The sequence below is a fragment of the Dendrobates tinctorius genome, unplaced genomic scaffold (genome assembly GCF_039654945.1).
Source record: "Dendrobates tinctorius isolate UK_male_01 unplaced genomic scaffold, ASM3965494v1 ptg000003l, whole genome shotgun sequence".
NCBI classification, from domain to species: Eukaryota; Metazoa; Chordata; class Amphibia; order Anura; family Dendrobatidae; genus Dendrobates; species Dendrobates tinctorius.
In genome coordinates, this window is record NW_027361671.1 from 63,996,188 (window position 1) to 64,018,663 (window position 22,476).

Consider the following 22,476-nt stretch of genomic DNA (forward strand, 5'->3'; position numbering starts at 1 on the left):
TTCTTTTAACACTCCTACATAGACTGGTGACAGTGTGTGTTTGTATTTACTTACCGACTTAGTAATGAGAGTGTTGGCTGACATGTAGACCATTTATCAGCACTTAGGTACTTTTTTTGGTCAAAGTGGACAACCAATGAATCATGCTGATTGTTAGGGATGAATGCCTATAGCACCGACACAAATATGAGCTTATCACACATACCATGACTTGTCTAATACTTACCAACCTGCACATGCTCCATAATTATGGACACAAGCAAGGCTAAATGTTCTAATGTGAATCAAGCCTAATAGTGTAGATGCAATTCTGGTATTGAACTTTCAATATTCCATTATACGGATGCGTAATTATTTGAGGTTGTAAACTGGGCAATAATTAGCGGAATGAGTGGAAATATCTTCAGTATATTGTGGTTCTGCAGGTAGTGTTATACGAGAAGTCTGCTGCCACGCTTTCCATTTCAAGTTATGTATTCCCTCTGGGTAAATGCAGAACTTAATTTAGCAGTTCATGGCCCAAAATTGACCCATTTGCAAGAAATACGCTCCAGTAGGTTTTATTTTCTTGACAAAGAGAATAGAAAAATTCATTTTCCCAACACATCGTGATTTTATGGGCAAATGAGCAAAGTTTCCCTAATTAAGCTTCAATATGTAGTCCTTATTTAAATAGTTTATCTACTCAAGAATGCTATTTTTGCATCGTAAAATTGCGTGCCAAAGTTGTTTCAGATAATTGTCTTTCCATCTGTTATTAATACACCAGCGAATGCAGCGGTTTCCAGGTTATAACAACATAAAGCATTCTTAGAGATCCATATCCGCTTTATGAGCTTAGAAAAGGGGCCACTTTACTTACTGGCTCAATTTTCTGGTTACTGATTCATTTATCTGAGTAAATTGGGTAATAAAAATGTATCATTTGTCGCTTTGTGTTTTACAACAAGGTTGATGTTTGAAGCAGTGCCATAACCTATTAGCCTTATGCCAGCTGACGTATCCTGGGTGAAAGATATTGCAAGTACTGCGTGATAATTAAATGCAGGTAGAACATTTCAGTTCTTTGATCTGCAAACATTGGAAGAGATTTGCAACGGCTCCTGGCGCCTCCACATGATTCCCTTCCTCCCACCATGCGGAGACCCTGCTTACTCACCGGTCCGGTTGCAGCAGCGTCCTCGCCTCGTGAGATGCCTCACTCCCTTTGCACGCCCCACTGTGTTCCAGCGGCACACAATTGTGCACGCATTCTCCTCTTAAAGGGGCAGCACTTGCACATGGTAAAATGCCCTCAGCTAACATCTGGGAGGCATTTAGTTAAAGTGATCACCTGCAAGGTCTCTCCCAGCCAGTACTTGGGAGACATCTTGTATAAAAGGCAATAGGGAGGTGCCTGAGCAACCCCTGTATTAGTGGTGTTGGTGTGTGCAACGGTATGTTGCCAGATCTTCTGTCCTTAGTCTGTTGAAGTTATTCATTTATTCTGTGTTCCCATTAGCTTAGTATAGTTTTTCCTTGTTACTGTGTCCACTTCGTTGGTATCCTTATCCTGAAACTGCGTCTGCGTAGCCTATTCCGTAAACCCTGGTCCCGGTGCAGTCCGTCCTGTGTCCGTTGTCCCGGGTCCTAGTGTGGCCAGTTTCAGAACGGTTTCTGGATACATTTTTGTTCACACACAGTTATCTTCAATATCCGCGTTCTCAGTACGGTCCGTCAATCTTAGTTGCTTGTCACGTGACCTCAGTCACATCTCCCTGTGTCAGCAAACTTGACCCCCATTTTGGTAGCTGCAGTAGTAGTGGCACCTGCCTAAGGAGTGGTACCTAGCGGCTACCTGCAGTCCAGTCTGTCTCCCTGTCTCCATCATCAGGAGCTACAGCAAACACCAGGTAGCCCTTGGCTATGCCCTTTCCTAGGCAGGTCCGGCCCTGTGACACAGTGAGTCCATGAACCACGTGCACTACCTGCGGGCCTGACAAAATTTGTACGTATCAACTACTTGTTTTTTTTTTTTTTCGTGTCCCATTTAATTAGAATAAACTGCAAACATTACCTTGCCGAGTCATTCTGGGATAGTAGTGATGTAATCGCACAAGACTACTTTTGTTTGACATGTAATTGTAAAGTACTTTTAGCACTTGTCCTTTTCATGAAGTCCTTTTATGGTCCCGTCAACTGATATCTTTGACGTAGATGCTGGTACTTCAACTCCATCAGCTCATTAGTTTGCTGCAGGAGAAGCTCATTCTTAATTGCTTTATTAACAAGCATTTGTTCAAACCCAAAGATGAAAAATCATATTTCACATAGAGAGCATGTTGTAGGTGATATCAGTAGAAAAAGTGTACTAGAAGAGACTCTTATTTACCTGATATTTAATTGGCCATTGACACAGAGTATATTCAGTATTTTACTGCATTTTGGTTACCAGGGAACATTGTATAGAAATGATCACCTGGCAAATTTGCTGTGAATTTTCTTTGCAAATTCCACAACAAAATTCTGCACCAAATTACAACATCAGTATATGTAAATTGGGTTTTAAATTATTTTACATGTCATTCATCTTTTTACAGCGGGTCCAGTGGCTGCAAAAAATGTGTAAAGTGTGCGATCTGCAGTACAGTTCACATGTAACGTATACAGAGGGGAAAATAAGTATATAAAAATAAAACAGAACACCATATTGTATGATTTTTACATAACTAACTTGCATTTTATTGCATAAAATAAGAATTTGATACAATAGAAAAACAGAACTTAATATTTGGTACAGAAACATTTGTTTGCAATTACAGAATCAGATGTTTCCTGTAGCTCTTGACCAAGTTTGCTCACACTGCAGCAAAGATTTTGGCTCACACCTCCATGCAGATCTTTTTTTGCAGATCTTTCAGGTTTCGTGGCTGTCCCTGGGCAACATCGAGTTTCTTCTCCCTCCATACATTTTCTACTGAGATCAGGTCAGAGCCACAGTAACGGTGCCATAGACTATGGGGCTCTAACTTTGTTTCTGAGGAACTTTGGGAGGTCTGAGTGTTACATCCATAAAAATCACCCTGGGGCTGCTGTCAAACAAAAAGAGACCATAAGGAAGAAGAGGAGGCATCTGACACTGCCAAGAGAAGTGTGGCGTTGGATCTGTCAGAAGTAGTAGGCGGCTAGCAAAAGAGAGAAATGCAGAACAGCAGCAAAAGAGTAGAACATTAACACTAAGAAAAGTGGTTAACTTTAATAAAATTGCACGGTTTCACTTTGCATTCTTCATTCCTTCATTCATTTTCAGCCCCTCTAATATCTAGTTTGCAGTCTGATCCTAGTTTCAGGTTTTTCTATCGTGAGTGTTTCTCCCTGTAATATAGGCTGAATGTGAGCTTTGTTTTCACTGGCTTTCAGGCACCTTACCAGCTCCAAAACTATGCTTTTGTCTTCATGTGCTTTCCTCCTTTTTCTAAAGCTCATTTAGATGTCATTGAAGTGCAGTCTGATGATTTCCATGCACATATTGACTGTGATCCCTTTTTATCCTGTCTATATATTCTTTTGTGTCCTCCTCTTCCCAGGAGATGTGGTGTGATCTGACCATGTTACTGCACGGTCAGACACAGCCATTACACAGTACACAGCAGGGGCACATTTATAAGATTATCTCGGCACAGGAACATTTTTTTTGTAACACATCCAATTGTGGATCTTATTTTTATTCCACAATCTATTGATTGACTTTGTTCTTGGGAAAGCCTCTTTCACTGGAGAACAATTCATCCCCAAGTGAAATCACCAGATGTTATAGCCTGACAACTACTAGAGCAGCTTTCCTATCTTATCTGTTTTCCAGATTACCTACTTAGGACTTCTGGGCAGAGCAGGACTCCCGAGAACACATTTTCCTGCATTGACACAAGCTCAGAAAATCTCTTGGTATCACGGCGTACACTAACCATTCCGGATTATTGCTTTTTTCCTTGCAATAGACAAGAAGTTGACAGATTGTTCTTGTTCTTATTTTTATATTTTCAGAGAACTGTGTACAGAGAATCAGCAGGGGCTCTCATATAGGGAATATTGAAGTTCAGTATTGAGTGAAGCCTTCATTAATGTACAGTGTGTATATTATGTTTAGGATAATACATGTCTCCTGGAATATAAATCCTGCTAGAAGTTTATTTTTCATTTTGTTTAAGCAGCCTTGCCATCCATAAACCATTTTTGGGCACATCCATTTTCCGGCTATGTATCGGGGTCATAATCATTTATTTCTCGCACTAAAACTCGCTGTGCTATGTCGCATTTTTGCAGCTGCCCTCTGAGTTTCTTGAAAAATCCGTTCATTTGTTATTATATTTTTCATGTTCTAATGTGTTTTGCAATTTTTTGTCTGACCATTAAAAAGAAGATAAATCCCTCTGGGGAAGCTGACATGACGAGGAAGGCTCTTACTGTATTTTCTGTGTTTACTGCAAAATGAAAGGGAAATATAGCAGATGTGCTACTTGCCTTAGATAAGGTTTAATATATTAAGGGAATGGGTCCAAAATGAAGCAATTTGTACAGAACTAGGAAGACTTCTGCTTGCAACTGAAAGGTTTAACAGGAATTTTCTCTGTTGGTTTTACATATATTTCCCAAACTTTCCTGATCCCTTATTTGTCTTTACTTTAGGAGACTGCAAACCCACCCAGCCGCCCCCCAGATGTTGTTGCGAGTGACGTCACCTCTGTCGATCAGGTACATTTATATTTTGTGCATTGATTGTGCCATTTTCTTTCCGTCTTGCTGTAAAATACGTGTGATGAAGTATCAATTGAATTGCTGTTTTTTTTTTTTTCTTATGAATCATCCATTTGCACAGTTAGCAAAAATGTAAAGTTCTTATGAAGATGCTAAAACTCTTGAATTCATATGAAAATAGTCTTTTCTATGGCAGCCGATCAGAGAGTTACTTTTTATATTTGACAACTTGTAGTTGGGAAATGATAGCGCCATGCCCACTTTGGTTGCCTTTGTCATTACCTTACACTGGAAATAGATTTTTGTCTTTAGATAACTTTACTGTTGTATAGCGTTTCTGAGTAAATTGTACGTGACTGCATTAACACATTCATACACATTGAGCCATACTACTCGGGTTTCAGTATGAAACTACTTTCCTATTCCCTTTTAAAGTGAACCTGATATGTGAAAAATTGCTGTTAATCTGCAGGTTAATAGCGTTCAGAAGCAGTGCGGCCACCGCACTGAATGCCCAGCTACAGGGAGGAAATGAACGTTATTTCTCCCTGTAGCCTTGGGCTTTCAGTCACGATGATCAGCTGCTGTAACCACACTGACTGACAGAGGACTCTGCAGTTTTTTCATGTGACAGATTTCCCTTTAAATACCTGCAAATATTTTAAAACCACCCCAAAATGGATTCCTTTTAACCAAATACACCCCATAAAGTTTTTCTCTTATGGATTGAACGTGCAGTGTCGCCACATTTGTAATTTGTGAGTCTTTTTTGCAGCTCCGCAGTGTAAAGTGCAAGTAATTAGAGAATAATTACTGCAGGATTCAGCGAGGCCGGCTTATGTGTAACTCACAAACTGATGTCATTTTCATTGTGCTAGTAAAGGACTTGAGGCGTTATCCACGAGACAGATTTATAAAATATCTCACGTTTCATGATGAAAAGTCACAAATCCAATTTCAATAGTTACAGTGGGGGAAAAAAAGTATTTAGTCAGTCAGCAATAGTGCAAGTTCCACCACTTAAAAAGATGAGAGGCGTCTGTAATTTACATCATAGGTAGACCTCAACTATGGGAGACAAACTGAGAAAAAAAAATCCAGAAAATCACATTGTCTGTTTTTTTTTCATTTTATTTGCATATCATGGTGGAAAATAAGTATTTGGTCAGAAACAAAAATTCATCTCAATACTTTGTGATATATCCTTTGTTGGCAATGACAGAGGTCAAACGTTTTCTGTAAGTCTTCACAAGGTTGCCACACACTGTTGTTGGTATGTTGGCCCATTCCTCCATGCAGATCTCTTCTAGAGCAGTGATGTTTTTGGCTTTTCGCTTGGCAACACGGACTTTCAACTCCCTGCAAAGGTTTTCTATAGGGTTGAGATCTGGAGACTGGCTAGGCCACTCCAGGACCTTGAAATGCTTCTTACAAAGCCACTCCTTCGTTGCCCTGGCGGTGTGCTTTGGATCATTGTCATGTTGAAAGACCCAGCCATGTTTCATCTGCAATGCCCTTGCTGATGGAAGGAGGTTTGCACTCAAAATCTCACGATACATGGCCCCATTCATTCTTTCATGTACCCGGATCAGTCGTCCTGGCTCCTTTGCAGAGAAACAGCCCCAAAGCATGATGTTTCCACCACCATGCTTTACAGTAGGTATGGTGTTTGATGGATGCAACTCAGTATTCTTTTTCCTCCAAACACGACAAGTTGTGTTTCTACCAAACAGTTCCAGTTTGGTTTCATCAGACCATAGGACATTCTCCCAAAACTCCTCTGGATCATCCAAATGCTCTCTAGCAAACTTCAGACGGGCCCGGACATGTACAGGCTTAAGCAGTGGGACACGTCTGGCACTGCAGGATCTGAGTCCATGGTGGCGTAGTGTGTTACTTATGGTAGGCCTTGTTACATTGGTCCCAGCTCTCTGCAGTTCATTCACTAGGTCCCCCCGCGTGGTTCTGGGATTTTTGCTCACCGTTCTTGTGATCATTCTGACCCCACGGGGTGGGATTTTGCGTGGAGCACCAGATCGAGGGAGATTATCAGTGGTCTTGTATGTCTTCCATTTTCTAATTATTGCTCCCACAGTTGATTTCTTCACTCCAAGCTGGTTGGCTATTGCAGATTCAGTCTTCCCAGCCTGGTGCAGGGCTACAATTTTGTTTCTGGTGTCCTTTGACAGCTCTTTGGTCTTCACCATAGTGGAGTTTGGAGTCAGACTGTTTGAGGGTGTGCACAGGTGTCTTTTTATACTGATAACAAGTTTAAACAGGTGCCATTACTACAGGTAATGAGTGGAGGAAAGAGGAGACTCTTAAAGAAGAAGTTACAGGTCTGTGAGAGCCAGAAATCTTGATTGCTTGTTTCTGACCAAATACTTATTTTCCACCATAATATGCAAATAAAATGAAAAAAAAACAGACAATGTGATTTTCTGGATTTTTTTTTCTCAGTTTGTCTCCCATAGTTGAGGTCTAAGTATGATGTAAATTACAGACGCCTCTCATCTTTTTAAGTGGTGGAACTTGCACTATTGCTGACTGACTAAATACTTTTTTTCCCCACTGTAAATACTTGAACATCTTACCAGATGAGTTCTTACGACAGAACTGTCATTAATCACAACACCGTTGAGCGAAGACGTAGAAATGACTTCTATTCCTTTTATAATATTCCTAGGGGTTTTTTTTATATATTTCTTTTTTACAAACCGGGTAGCGCAATGTTAAAACTTATGGATCAGGTTCTCTGTTACATTTTATTTGCTTTTTATTGAAGATATATTGTTATCAGCAGCCACTTTCTCTGTAGAGCATCCACCATAACGAATGACTCATGAACCAGAAGTAGGTCTTCCTAATTTCTTGTCAAATACACGCTTGTTATGAAGAAGCGCCGGCTTCCTCTCTGCAGAGGGAAAACCTACTTCTTTGGGACCATAGAATATGGTCCAGATGTCTGTGTGTGTCCATGGAGTGCATTTGTTGGACTCCATAATGTAGGGAAAAAATTCCCTTTAGCACCCTGTTACATTAAAATTAGAAAAACCCTCTTGAAAATGTCACTTTTTATTGTAGATTTTATTTTGCCTTAAATAAATGTACAAATATAGTTTATTTGCTGAGCACGGCTGCCTCCATACAAGATAAATTGGATGTAACTGTCAAGGTATTAGAAAATGTGTATAAATTGTAGCGCAATGGCTGGCGCCTCTGCATGGTGTCCCCTTCTTCCTCCATGCAGGACACCAGCTTATTCACCACCCTGGGCCCGTGTCGTGATTCCTCAGCATGCTCCCCCTCTCGTTCCCCCTCTGTTTTGTATTGCCAAGTTTTAACACTAAGGTTCAGATAAGACTACTACTTGCGATATAAAGCAACTTTCTCCTTCGTCTCATTGGGGGACACAGAGACTGTGGGTGTGTGCTTCTGCCGTCTGGAGGCTGACACTAAGTATACAAAAAAAGAGTTAGCTCCTCCTCCGCCGCATACACCCTCGCCCCCAGACCGGGCGTAACTCAGTTTTTTGCTCAGTGTCTGATGGAGGCACGCAGTCTGGAGCTCCAGACTAGATTTTTTTTTTTTTTGCCTTTTCTATGAAGATAAGACAGGGGCGACGGATCCTATAGAGAGGGTCCGATCTCCCCAAATCATCAACGGGCGACCACGTGTGAGTAACCCTCCACGTGTTTCTCTCCTGCACCGAGGGACACATCTGGGACTTTTCCCCAGACAACCATTTTTCTTTTTTATTTTGTAAAGAGGCGGCAACGCATCCTGATAAGAGGATTCGGTTTCCCCATAACCTCAACGGGCGAGCACGTGTGAGCGACCCTCCACGTTTGTTCCTCTCCTGCAACGCGATTCATTGAGGCCCCTTCCTCCCCTAGGTAGTGAGACCAGGGGTTGAGTTGGAGGCGCAGGTGAGCCGAGGGATCGATGTTGCGTCCCGATACCAGAAGCCTCCCCCTCCCTGACCGGGGATGGAGTTGAGAGCACCCCAGGAGAGCCCCCACGGCGTACCTATGGGTGAGTGGAAGGCCCTGCTCACCTTGGATAAATGAGGAGGTCCGCCTCTCTCCTGGCACCGCAGGTACCCGGTGCTGCCCCCGGCGGAAACGCCGCACGCCCCGTCTACCGGAGTGCGGCCGGAAGCCCCGCCGGCGGCCGCGGCCCCCGCTGCATGAGGAAGTCCGTGGGTATCGCGCGAGGCTCCGCCCGCCGACTTCCGGTGGTGGCCGGAAGACCCGCCCACTAACTTCCGGTACGGCTCAGCCCAGGGGGTGGAGAGCGGTGGGCGCACACAGTACCGGAACACCCGGCCCCCCTCCCCCCTCGCATTTCCGCAGTCGTTTCAACAGGAGTGGAACGTTACCTGTGGGTGAGTGCAACCCCGTTTTCGAGAGCCGCACTAGTACTCAGGAAAGGGGTTACCCTCCTCCTCCTTCTACCCTACCTTCAAGCTTGGGCAATATGTCTGGCAAAGGGAAAGCTCACTCTTTCCTATACGCTGTTTGCTTTTCCTGTGGGGTCAGGCTGCCAAAGGCGCAGGCGGGTAAATTTTGTGAAGCCTGCGAGTCGGAGCGCGCCCAGGAGCCCCCCACTGTTTCAGAGCCCAGGGGTCAGGACCCCCCGGAATGGGCGCTATCTTTATCACATTCTATGTTGTCCCTTACAAGGGCAATTGAATCCCTTCGAGGCCCGGGCAGGGACAAGGATGGTGGTCTGCCAGCGGAAGACAGCTCGTCCACGTCTCAGGACCCTCCGATCGTGAGAGGCCGCTCCAGATCCAGACAAGCTCATGGCAAAAGAGCTCGTTCCCCGTCGGCCGGGCCCTCCGGGGCTTCGGCGGCGGGTATTAGGGCATCTCGTTCCCCATCGCTGAGCTCAGGGAGCGATCAGGATGAGGGCGAGGAGGAGGAGGCCTGGAATCTAGAAAGCCTGGGGTACCAAGACTCGGTGGACAGCCTCATTGAGGCAGTCAACCAGACATTAGAGATTGAGGACGATGTGTCCACGGCCTCAGGTCACAAGGTCTCCTTCAAGAAGACCAGGCGACCACATAGAAGGTTTGCCACGCATCTGGAGTTCGAGGATCTAGTCCAAAAACATAGAGAACACCCGGATAAGCGTTTTGCAATGCAAAAAGCGCTGCAAGCAAAGTATCCGTTTCCTCCTGAGCTCCATAAAGGATGGGTGGAGTCGCCAGTAGTGGACCCACCGGTATCACGTTTAGCATCAAGGTCGCTATTGTCGATACCCAGTGTTTCTTCCATCAAGGACCCAACTGATCGCCTCATAGAGGGGCTTGCCCGCTCAGTGTATGAGGCAGCAGGGTCGGCTCTGGCCCCCTCCTTTGCGGCAACTTGGGTGGCTAAGGCCATGGTTTCATGGGCGGACGCTCTGCATAAGGCCCTCCAAGACAGGGATCTGCCCGCGGAGGTCTTGGAAGTTGCAAATCAGATATCAGGAGCGAGTGATTATCTCATCAGCGCCTCACTGGACGCGGCCGAGTGTTCGGCTGTGGCAGCAGCAAATGCGATCGCCATTAGGCGAGCATTATGGCTGAGATTGTGGAAAGCGGATTCTATCTCTAAAAAATCCTTGACCTCATTACCTTTTCAGGGCAATCGGTTGTTCGGTGAGAAGCTTGATAAGCTTATCTCAGAAGCCACAGGGTGGAGAAGTAGTTTCCTCCCGCAGCAGAGGAGTTTCCCGGCATTCAGGCAAAAGCAGAGGCGTTTTCGGCCTTTTCGTAGCCCCTGGGGGGGGACTTCAGCCAGGGCATCCTCCTCCGCAAACAATGGCCAGAGTAGGGAAAGGCAAACCTCTTACAGGGCCAATCCGCTGGGTAGAGGCCGAGGCCGTTTGCCCAGAGCGAGGGGGGGCCAGATCCCAAAAGCCTCCGGCAAAATGACTCGAGGCGCTTCGTACCTACGGACGACAGAGTGGGCGGACGCCTACTAGGGTTCAGCCACGTTTGGGTCGCAGTGGCACGCGACGCTTGGGTGGCGGAAATGATATCGTCCGGGTACAAGATAGAGTTTGTCGGGCTACCGCCACAGCGATTCTTCCGTTCCCGACTTTCCGGGACAGAATCGCAGGCGGAAGATTTGTTACAGGCCATAGTGACGCTTCAGCGCAAAGGGGTCATTGTCCCAGTGCCGCAGGGCGAAGAGACGCAGGGTTTTTACTCCAACCTGTTTTCGGTCCCCAAAAAAGACGGGACTGTGAGGCCGGTACTGGATCTAAAGATCCTGAACAAATTCATCAGGGTCAGGCGGTTCCGGATGGAGTCCCTCCGCTCGGTCATTGCAGCCATGGATCCAGGGGAATTCCTGGCCTCGATCGATGTGCAGGATGCATATCTACACATTCCGATTTTTCCTCCACACCAGAGGTTCCTGCGTTTCGCGATCGGAGGGCGACATTTCCAATTTGTGGCTCTGCCCTTCGGTTTGGCCACTGCCCCCAGAGTCTTTACAAAGATAATGGCGGTGGTTATGGCCATCCTGCATGCACGGGGCATAACGGTACTACCGTACCTGGACGACCTTTTGGTAAAGGGTCCGTCGTTTCAGGCGTGCCAGAGGAATGTCAGTATCACTCTGGATACCCTGGCCCGTCTAGGCTGGTTGATCAATCGAAACAAGTCGTCCTTGGTTCCAGCCCAGAGAATCGTATTCCTAGGCATGGTTTTCGACACCTCCCGGGGGCTGGTGATCCTCCCTCAGGACAAGGCGCGAAGGATCAAGCAGGGGGTACGGAACCTTCTACAGCCAGGCACCAGATCCATCAGGTACGGCATGAGTGTGTTGGGCAGAATGGTGGCGGCGATGGAGGCAATCCCGTTTGCCCAGTTCCATCTCCGTCCGCTTCAGCATGCGCTCTTGTCAGCATGGGACCGGGGGCTGCTGTCTCTCAATCATCAGTGCAAGTTGCTTCCGCCGGTCCGGCGATCACTCCGATGGTGGACTCGCGACTCGTCTCTGGTCCAGGGGAAAGCTTTTCCCCCGGAACAGTGGTTGGTGGTGACGACCGATGCAAGCCTGCATGGTTGGGGAGCAGTTTTCCAGAGTCACACAGCCCAGGGGCGGTGGTCCATTCGGGAGATAAATCTCCCGATCAACATTCTGGAGATACGGGCAATACGATTGGCCCTGCAACATTTTCAGCGGTTGCTGAGACACCGGCCGGTGCGCATTCAGTCGGACAATGCTACAGCAGTAGCATATGTCAACCATGAAGGGGGCACGCGCAGCCAGGCAGCCATGCGCGAGGTTGGGCTGGTACTGCGTTGGGCAGAGAAGAACCACGTGGTAATTTCAGCGGTGCACATTCCGGGAGTCGAAAACTGGGCGGCAGATTTTCTCAGCCGACAGGGGGTCACGGCAGGGGAATGGTCCCTGCATCCCGAGGTCTTTCAACAGATCTGCCAACGGTGGGGGACACCAGACGTGGACCTTATGGCATCCAGAGAGAACGCCAAAGTATAAAGGTTTGTCGCTCGATACCTCGACCCGCAGGCAATCGCAGCAGACGCTCTGGTGCTTTCGTGGAGCCAGTTTCGTCTCCCGTACTTGTTTCCCCCGCTGCCTCTGCTTCCAAGAGTCATCAGAAAAATAAGGAGAGAGAAGGTTCCAGCAATTCTGGTGGCCCCAGACTGGCCCCGGCGGGCCTGGTATGCAGATCTGGTTCAACTAGTGGTGGACGTACCTTGGCGTCTCCCAGATCGGCCGGACTTACTGTCCCAGGGGCCGATCTGCCATCCGAACTTAGGGGCCCTGTGTTTGACGGTGTGGCCATTGAATCTTGGCTGTTAACACAGGCAGGATTCAGGCGCGATGTGGCGGCCACGATGGTGAGTGCCCGGAAGCCTTCCTCGGCGAAAGTATATCACCGGACTTGGGAAGTTTTTTTCCGTTGGTGTAGGGATCGCGGAGTGGCTCCTCTGGTTTTATCGATCCCCAACGTACTGGCTTTTCTGCAGGCGGGGCTGGACGCAGGATTGGCTCCGAGTTCGCTCAGAACGCAAATCTCGGCCCTGTCGAAAGGTCGCTTCCGTCTGGCAGGTTAGGACGTTTATGCAGGGGGTCGCACATTTAGTACCCCCCTATAAGGCGCAGACGGAATCATGGGACCTGAACTTGGTGCTCAGAGCCCCTTCAGGAGGCTCCTTTCGAACCATTGCAAGAAGTCTCCTTACCTTACCTGTCCAGAAAGGTCGTTTTTCTGGTTGCTATAACGTCTATTAGGCGGGTTTCGGAATTGGCGGCCTTATCTTGTAAACCGCCGTTCCTAACCTTTTATAAAGATAAGGTAGTTTTAAGGCCAGCTCCTCCCTTCTTGCCGAAGGTTGTGTCTGCGTTCCATATCAACGAAGACATTGTCTTACCCTCGTTTTGCCCGGCACCGGTGCACAGGGTAGAAAAGGCATTGCACACCCTGGATCTGGTAAGAGCCCTTAGGAGGTATGTGACAAGAACAGCACCATTCCGCCAGACAGACTCTCTATTCGTGATTCCAGAAGGGCGACGGAAGGGGCTCGCTGCGTCCAAAGCGACTTTGGCCAGATGGGTTCGCCTGACGATCCAAGAATCTTATGAAATCAGTGGCACGCCGGTTCCGGCAGGGATCAAGGCACACTCGGCTCGAGCAGTGGGTGCCTCATGGGCACTGCGACACCAGGCTTCAGTGGAGCAGGTGTGCAAAGCAGCTACCTGGTCCAGTTTGCATACGTTTGTCAAACATTAAAACGTACATACCCAGGCATCCTCGGATGCAAGCCTGGGAAGAAAGATTCTCCAGGCAGCAGTTGCGCACCTCTAATCATGGATCCCGCCCAGAGGACTGCTTTAGAACGTCCCACAGTCTCTGTGTCCCCCAATGAGACGAAGGAGAAACATGGATTTTTGTGAGTACTCACCGTAAAATCCTTTTCTCCGAGACGCTCATTGGGGGACACAGCACCCACCCTATTAGCCAGTTGGCATTTACTTATTTTGAGTTATACAAATCCTTGTGTAGGGTTTAGGGTGGCCCCTTTTTCAGACATATAATTTCTTGCCTGAGTTTAAGGCGCGTTCTCCTACTGCTTATGCACTAAACTGAGTTACGCCCGGTCTGGGGGCGAGGGTGTATGCGGCGGAGGAGGAGCTAACTCTTTTTTTGTATACTTAGTGTCAGCCTCCAGACGGCAGAAGCACACACCCACAGTCTCTGTGTCCCCCAATGAGCGTCTCGGAGAAAAGGATTTTACGGTGAGTACTCACAAAAATCCATGTTTATTTTAAAGTACTAAATTAAAGGAATAGTATGATTGCGTACACTTTTGTATATTTTAACATATAAAGATTAAGTACATATAAAGATTAAGGATATTTAAATATTAAGGACATATACTCACATCATCACTAAGGAGCTTTAATGCTATGTGCACACGATGCGTTTTTGCAGCATTTTTTTCCCGCGCGGAAATGGACCAAAAATGCAATGGAATCCTAATGCAAGATAATTCTATGACAATCCTGGTGTGCACATGGTCAGTATTTGCAGTGTGTTTTTTTCCGCATGTCAATTCTTTGTGTGTTTCTGCAGCGTTTCTGCACCCATTGACTTCAATTGAGTCAGTCAAATCCGCAGTAAAAACGCTAGTATAAAAATGTTTGCGGATTTGCTGAGTTTTTGTTTTGCATTTTACCGGCCTCCTATGATGTTTCCCACACTGTCATCTGTGTGACAGCGTGGCAAACACTGGCGCGGTAGTTCTTATCGGCAGTAATGGTACCGCCGGTAAGATCATCGGTCAGAGCTCTGCGGGATCATGCTGTCCGATGTCAGTGTGACTGTCACCCGCGGTAACGCTACCGCAAACTGTTGGTCAGAGTGCTGCGGGATCATGCTGGGAGATGTCAGCGTCATCCCGTATCTGTGACTGTGACCCACAGGCGTGGGCCAATTAAACTACTGCTCCCATCGGGCTACGTCTACTGTCACTGATAACAGTAGGTGCCGCTGATGGGAGGTGTAGTATCATCTGCTGGCGCCTGTGCTCACAGTTTTTTTTAAAAAAAAAAGGTAAACTTACATAAACATTCAAATGAAAAACATTATACTCACCTAACACCTAATCCCCAAAGCCATCATCACCTAGAAATAATGCAAAATAATAAGCCAACATATACTCACCTGTCTGCTGTAGTCCAGGTAATCGGAGTGTCCCACGGCGATCATCTGGAGATGTGACCGCTCTACCTGACCGCCGGCGATACATTGACGGGAGGTAATTGCTCCTGCAGTTTATCACTGAGCTGTCATGAGAGTTCACCGGAGTATATCAGCTGGTCAGCTCCGGTGCTCTCACGGCACCGCTGTGTGAGAACTTTGCCACGCAGCAGTGGTGCCATAAGGGGGATCACCGGAGCTGATCAGAGGATGAACTCTCTCACGGCAGCTCAGTGATACACTGTGGGAGCAATTACCTCGGGGCAGTGTATCGTCGGTTGTCTTTGAGAGCAGTCGCATCACTGATGTGACTGATGCGTTTGGTGAGTATGGTTTAATTAAGATTATTAAGAGTCTGTGTCATTATTTCAAATAAAGGACTTTTTCTGCGTGTCTGTGTTTTTATACAATATCACTATGGGGTTACTAATGGATAGATGTCTTATAGACGCATCTCCATTGCTAACCTGTGGGCTTGATGTCACTTGACAATACAAAGGTGACATCAACCCCCCAACCATTACCCCACTTGCCACCGCTACTGTGAAAGAGGGAAGAGTGAGGCTAAGCGCCAGATTTGGCGCATCTTATAGATGTGCCTTTTCTTGGGCGGCTGAGAGCTAATGTTTTTAGTCTGGAAAGGGGCCAATATCCATGGCCCCTTCCAATGCTATTAATATCAGCCCACAGCTGTCTGCCTAGCCTTTGCTGGATAGATTTTATAGGGATACCCTATGTCAATTTTTTTCTGGGGTCCTTTTGTTAACTAGCCAGTAAAGAAAATTGCTATGAGCTGATATTAATAGACTGGGAACCTTTATGGCTATTGACTCCTTCCCAGAATGTTAAAATAAGCCCACAGTCGTCGGCTTTCCCTCTGCTGGTTATTAAAATTATGCTGGAGCCTACGTAATTAATTTTTTCATTTATTTATTTTTTCAAATTAAGAGTTGCTGTTTAGTTACAGCCTATGTAGGTTCATTCTCTTAACGCTCCTACATAGGCTGGTTAAAGGGGGGTGTTGGGCTGGGCTGACACCTTTTCATTACAAAATTTAAGGCTTGGTGACTGCTGCTGACACCAAGCCCTAATCCCATTACCCTGATGCCACACTGCATCAGAAAGAAAAAGGTGGTGTTGAACAAAGAAATTACATCACAAAACTTTTTTTTTAAATATCTTTAGATAAAGAAAAGCCTTCATTGCTGTATAAAACAGCATGCAAAAACGTGCATTTTTGCTGCAACGAGATACTGAAACCTTTCAGAAGTTTCTGCAAGCAAATACTCAACGTGTGCACATACCTTCATAGTATTGAGGTCTCAGGAAGGTACTGCCATGAAACATTTTATTATTCACTATATTGGACGACATACTGAGGTGTAACTTAAGAGTGACTTGCTGTTCGCTAGCTAGATGAAAGCTATACATGTCCTATGTGGCCTCTTCTTTGACTCGGGATTGAATCATATGACTTCTCTTTCATTTTTTCTGAAAGCCTTATCACAATGGTCATACAGGTTGAGCTTTGTCATTTGTTATTCTCACTTTTCTTCCTTTCTTTCAATTTTTTTTCCTTTGCAAATTTTTCACAGATCTTAAATTTGACCAAAGTTTCCCATCAAAATGACTTGTTCTAACAATTTACATTCTCTGCGTGAAATCCTGTAGAAGCATCTTCCAGGACTAAGCCAGTAAAGCATTCATGAAATATGAAAAGAACAGCATTCACGGTGCCAATCCATGTATCTACTCTGTCACTAATTGGGATCACGGATTCCGTGTTGAATGATCTATCAGTATCAGATGGAAGTGTTGTTAATTGGCAGCTGCTCTGCACTACTTAGGCTGGTACGAAGGAGACATGAGCACTAAATATAAAACCCGTGCTGCATGGAAGTTTGCTAGTTCAGCGATTCAACACCAAACATCTATGAAATATGTTCCACGCTCTGCAATTACAATTACAGTATTTGATCCCTTTCTGATTTTGTAAGTTTGCCAACTCACAAAGACAGGAACAGTATTATTTTAAGGGGAGGTTCATTTTAACATTGAGCGCGATAGAATATCAAAAATATAATCCAGAAAATCACTGGATTTATATATATAAATATATATATATATATATATATATATATATATATATATATAACTATATATAATTCATTTGCATTTTGCAGTGAGAGATAAGTATTGGCAAACAAGACTTAATACCCTTGATGGCAAGCACAGCAGTCAGACTTTTTTGTAGTTGATGATGAGGTTTGTGCACATGTCAGGAGGAATTTTGGTCCACTCCTCTTTGCAGATCATCTCTAAATCATTAAGATTTTGAGGTTGTCGCTTGCCAACTTGGAGCTTCAAATTCCTCCATAAGTTTTCTATGGGATTAAGGTCTGGAGACTGGCTAGGCCACTCCATGACCTTAATGTGCTTCTTTTTGAGCCACTCCCTTGTTGCCTTGGCTGTATGTTTTGGGTCATTGCCTTGCTGGAAGATCCAGCCACGACCCATTTTTATTGTCCTGGCGGAGGGAAGGACGTTGTCACTCAGGGTTTCTTACGATACATGGCTCCATCCATTCTTCCATTGATGCGGTGACGCAGTACTGTTCCCGTAGCACAGAAACAACCCCACAACATAATGTTTCCACCTCCATGCTTGACAGTGGGGACGGTGTTCTTTGGGTCATAGACAGCATTTCTCTTCCTCCAAACATGGCAAGTTGAGTTAATGCCAAAGATCGCAATTTTTGTCTCATCTGACCACAGCACCTTCTCCCAATCACTCACAGAATCATCCAGGTGTTCACTGGTAAGCTTCAGACGGGCCTGCACATGTGCCTTCTGAGCAGGGGGACCTTGCGGTCACTGCAGGATCTTAAATCTTTACGGCGTAATGTGTTACCAATGGTTTTCTTGGTGACTGTGGTCCCAGCTGCCTTGAGATCATTAACAAGTTCCCCCATGTAGTTTTAGGCTGATCTCTCATATTCTGCATAATCAAGGATACCCCACGAGGTGAGATTTTGCATGGTGCCCCAGATCAATGTCGATTGACAGTCATTTTGTATTTCTTCCATTTTCTTACTATTGCACCAACAGTTGTCTCCTTCTCACCCAGCGTCTTAGTTATGGTTTTGTAGCCCATTCCAGCTTTGTGCAGGTCTATGATCTTCTTCCTGACATCTTTATAAAGCTTTTTGGTCTTACCCATGTTGTAGAGGTTAGAGTATGACTGATTCATAGAGTCTGTGAACCGGAGTCTTTTATAAATTTGACTATGTAAGACAGCTGTCTTTAATGCAGGTAACGAGTTGATTAGGAGCAGCTAACTGGTGTGTAGGAGCCAGAACTCTTAATGGTTGGTAGGGGATCAAATACTTATTTCTCACTGCAAAATGCAAATAACTTTATATAATTTATAGAGTGTGATTTTCTGCATTTTATTTTTGATATTCTATTCTATCTCTCAATGTTAAAATTAACCTACCCTTAAAATTATAGACTGTTCATGTCTTTGTCAGTGGGCAAACTTACAAAATCAGCAAGGGATCACTGTAGTTAAGGTGTGTTTGCCTACATGTGACTGTCTAAAATAACAATAATTTGTTTAATATGGAGTGTACCCTTTTCACTGTTTTGATGGGAGCTATGGCTACTTAAAGTGGTTGATCAAATTTATCATGAAAGTCTGCACTGTAAGTGAGTGCATGCTTGCGAATTCTCACTGTGCGTGGTACCGGCAGAAATTGCGCACTCATACAAATCTATGGATGCCTGTAAAACATCAGACTGCACTCAGATGTCACAGATTGCAGTCCGATTTATGTGGACAGAGACAAACTCTAGCTGAGTTTGAGCCGAGTGTCATTGGCATAACCAGCCCGATTCTTACACAAGAGAGAATATACAGCTGTCTGACTGCAGCCTTAGGCCGGTGGCAGTGCCGGGTATTGATGCGAGAGACTCGTGCGAGTTTCTTGCATCACACTCGCAAGTGTGACCCCGGCCTTTGTCTGAGTCTCTGAGACGTTGCTATCTGCTTATGTTGGCACTTGTGATCGACACTTGCACACTGTGTAACGCTTATAATATGTATCTGACTTTTTCACAGATAGTAGTATAACTGCTTACCTGCAATACCGGCAACCATTACGGCTCTGTTCATTGATGGATGCACTAAAGGATGCAATATTAAGGAAATTCTGGGAGTATGACCTGTTGGGCCATGAGGACTGGAGTTTGGGAACACTGCACTAAATGAGCAGCAGTCCTAATTGTAAAGCCATGTGCCTGTTGGCAGTAATGTGAGAGCGGAGCTGAGCAGCAGGCTAGCCTCACATATAATAAGGTGGCGCAGATCTGATAAGAGCACCTGCTTTATGAGGCCATTCCCAGGTTTGTGATTTTATGCAGACCGAGCAGTCTGTGGAAAATCACAGACTTGTCCAATTTTGATCCGAGGATCAGATCAAAACATGTAATGCAAATGTAGGGATCTGTAAAAAAAAAATTGTATCACATCTGAGTGCAGTCCAATTTGCTTTGAAAGACAGTGGAGAAACTGGTTGCTTTTCTCTCCACGTTCAAGAATAATTTGTCCGTTTTTTTTCTCGAATGTGAGAATGTCTGAATGGTGCCCAACTTTGGGGATAAACCAGGTGCAGGAGATTGTTCAGATGAGCCTAACACTCGGATAGGTGACACGTGCTGACGGACGACGTACTGGGGGGGGGCACAAGTACTGTCGGATTGGGAGGGGCACGTGCTGACGGACAGGGTTGGCACAACTGCTGATGAATGGGGGCAGGAGGTCACCCGTGCTGAAGAACGGGGGGGGGGGGGGGGGGTTACCCGTGTTGACGTACAGGTGGGATCACCCGTGCTGACGGACGGGGGGGGTTCACCCGTGCTGATGGACGGGGAGGGGTTCACCCGTGCTAACGGACGGGGGGGGGTTCACCCGTGCTGACGGACGGGGGGTTCACCCGAGCTGACGGACGGGGGGTTCACCCGTGCTGACGGACAGGGGATTCACCCGTGCTGACGGACGGGGGGTTCACCCGTGCTGACGGACGGGGGGTTCACCCGTGCTGACGGACGGGGGGGTCACCCGTGCTGAAGGACGGAGGGCACACGTGCTCACGGACGGTAGGGGGCACATGTGCTGACGAACTGGGGTCACTGACCCCTCCACTGAGTTTAGTTACTCGTATCGTAAATAGACTTTAAACTTGCATTCCCAGTGGACCCAAATAATTGCGCATTAGCTGCAAATCCATCGCCACAGGTACTGCAATCACCAGTTTGTTTAATCTCGTAAGAAGCAGTTTGCGAGTTACAATAATTTTATTGAAAAATTCTATTGATTATTTTTTTCCCTCCCTGTGTTCCCACACGACTATATAGAGGCACCGTACTTGACAGCTGGTTAAGGATATTTTCCTCCTCCAGGCTGTCAGGTGTGGTTCATCCTTGGTCTTGATTTTTTTTTTTACAATGGTATTTGTAGAACTAAGTTTAACTAAAATGAATGCTAAATTGATTGGCAGTGTGTGGAAGGATAGTGACCATGTCGCAAAATCTGAGCATTGCCTATATGTAGCAGAGCCGTTCAAGTATGGCATGCTTCTAGCCTCATATGGAAGACTAGATTATGGCCCGATGATAGCATCACACCTCTTGCCATGTTAACCCTCAACACACACACTCCTCTCACCTTTCACCATCTCCACTCACGTCCACTCACTCACTCCACATACGACCCCTTCTCTCACTCTGTCTCTCATACTCACGCCGTCATCGCCGCTGCTCCACGATCCCCGACATCATCTTGAGTATCGTGAAATCCCGCGATACTCAAGATGGCGTCGCTGGAAGAACATGACGCCGGCGTGGACGACGTTGGGATCCAAAATGACGTCGGCGAAATCTCGCGAGTTTTCGCCGACACCATTTTGGATCCCGACGTCGTCCTCGCCGGCGACATGTTCTTGCGGCGACGCCATCTTGAGTATCGCGGGATTTCGCCGATCCAAAACAGCGTCGCCGCAGGAACATGTCACCGGCGTGGATGCCGTCGGGATCCAAAATGGCATCGGCGAAATCTCGTTACTCAAGATGGCGTCGCCGCAAGAACATGTCGCCGGCGTGGAGGATGTCTGGATCCAGGATGGCGCCGGCGGAAGATGATGTCGGGGATCGTGGATCAGCGGCGATGACGGCGTGAGTATGAGAGACGGAGTGAGAGAAAGGGTCGTATGTGGAGTGAAAGAGTGAGTGGATGTGAGTGGAGATGGTGAAAGGTGAGAGGAATGTGTGTGTTGAGGAGGAGTGGTGTGTTGAGGGTTAACATGGAAAGAGGTGTGCGGCGACGTCACCGGTTACAACTGGACGGAAGTTGTTACAACCGGAAGCTGCTTAGGGCATTTATTATTATAGATATTGAAGCATGCCAAAAGTAAAAAAAAAAGTGTTTAAAAAAAAAACAAAAACATAAGTTTAAATCATCCACTTTTCGCCCCATTCAACATAAAACAAAAAAAAAACAAACCTACATATATTTGGTATCGCCAGGTTCAGAATCGCCTGATCTATCAATGAAAAAAAAGGATTAACCCGATCGCTAAACTGTGTAGCGAGGAAAAAAAAAATTAAAACGCCAGAATTACGTTTTTTTGGTCGCTGCAACATTGCATTAAAATGCACTAACGGGCGATCCAAAGAACGTATCTGCACAAACGTGGTATCATTAAAAACATCAGCCCAGCACACAAAAAATAAACAATCACCCAGCCCAAGAACATGAAAAATGGAGACGCTATGGGTCTCGGAAAATTGCGCAGTTTTTTTTTTTTTAAGCAAACATTGGAATTTTTTTTCACCACTTAGATAAAAGAGAACCTAGACATGTTTGGTGTCTATGAACTCGCAATGACCTGGAAAATCATAATGGCAGGTCAGTTTTAGCATTTAGTGAACTTGTCAAAAAAGCCAAACAAAAAAGAAGTGTGGGACTGCACTTGAAATTTTTTTTCCCATTTTCGAGTACACGAGCTGGTAAAACTCAGTGTCTTTGAAAAGAACAACTCGTCCCGCAAAAAATAAGCCCTTATATGACCATATTGACTGAAAAATAAAAAAGTCATGGCTCTGGAAAGAAGGGGAGTGAAAAACGAAAATGAAAAATCTGAAAAAACTCCGGTCATTAAGAAGTTAAATGTTAATGTATCCATATAATTTGCAATATACTATAGGAACTACAATAAACTTACATTTTGGCATTCAAAAGTATTCTAATAACTATTTTCAATATTATTTTTAACTTGGCTATTTTTTTTTCCAAAGTTCAGCCAAGTCATATCATTGTTAACACTGCACACTAATGGTCATGTACATAAAATTGTGCAGATAACATTAGTAATTGATCCTGGGCATTGCAAATCCGTTTGCATGTTTCTCCGCTTGATCACAGTCATTAAACAAACTACCAGTTTACTTCAAACAG

General features: G+C 45.6%; 1 protein-coding gene across 1 annotated transcript in view; it reads left to right on the plus strand.

Annotated features, from left to right (window-relative positions):
* Nucleotides 1–22,476, plus strand: part of HSD17B4 (hydroxysteroid 17-beta dehydrogenase 4) — a 397,700-nt gene that overhangs the window by 259,268 nt on the left and 115,956 nt on the right. Inside the window, exon 17 of the mRNA XM_073554879.1 lies at nt 4,666–4,731. Coding sequence (XP_073410980.1) covers nt 4,666–4,731 — 66 coding nt within the window. The remainder of the gene's footprint in view (nt 1–4,665; nt 4,732–22,476) is intronic.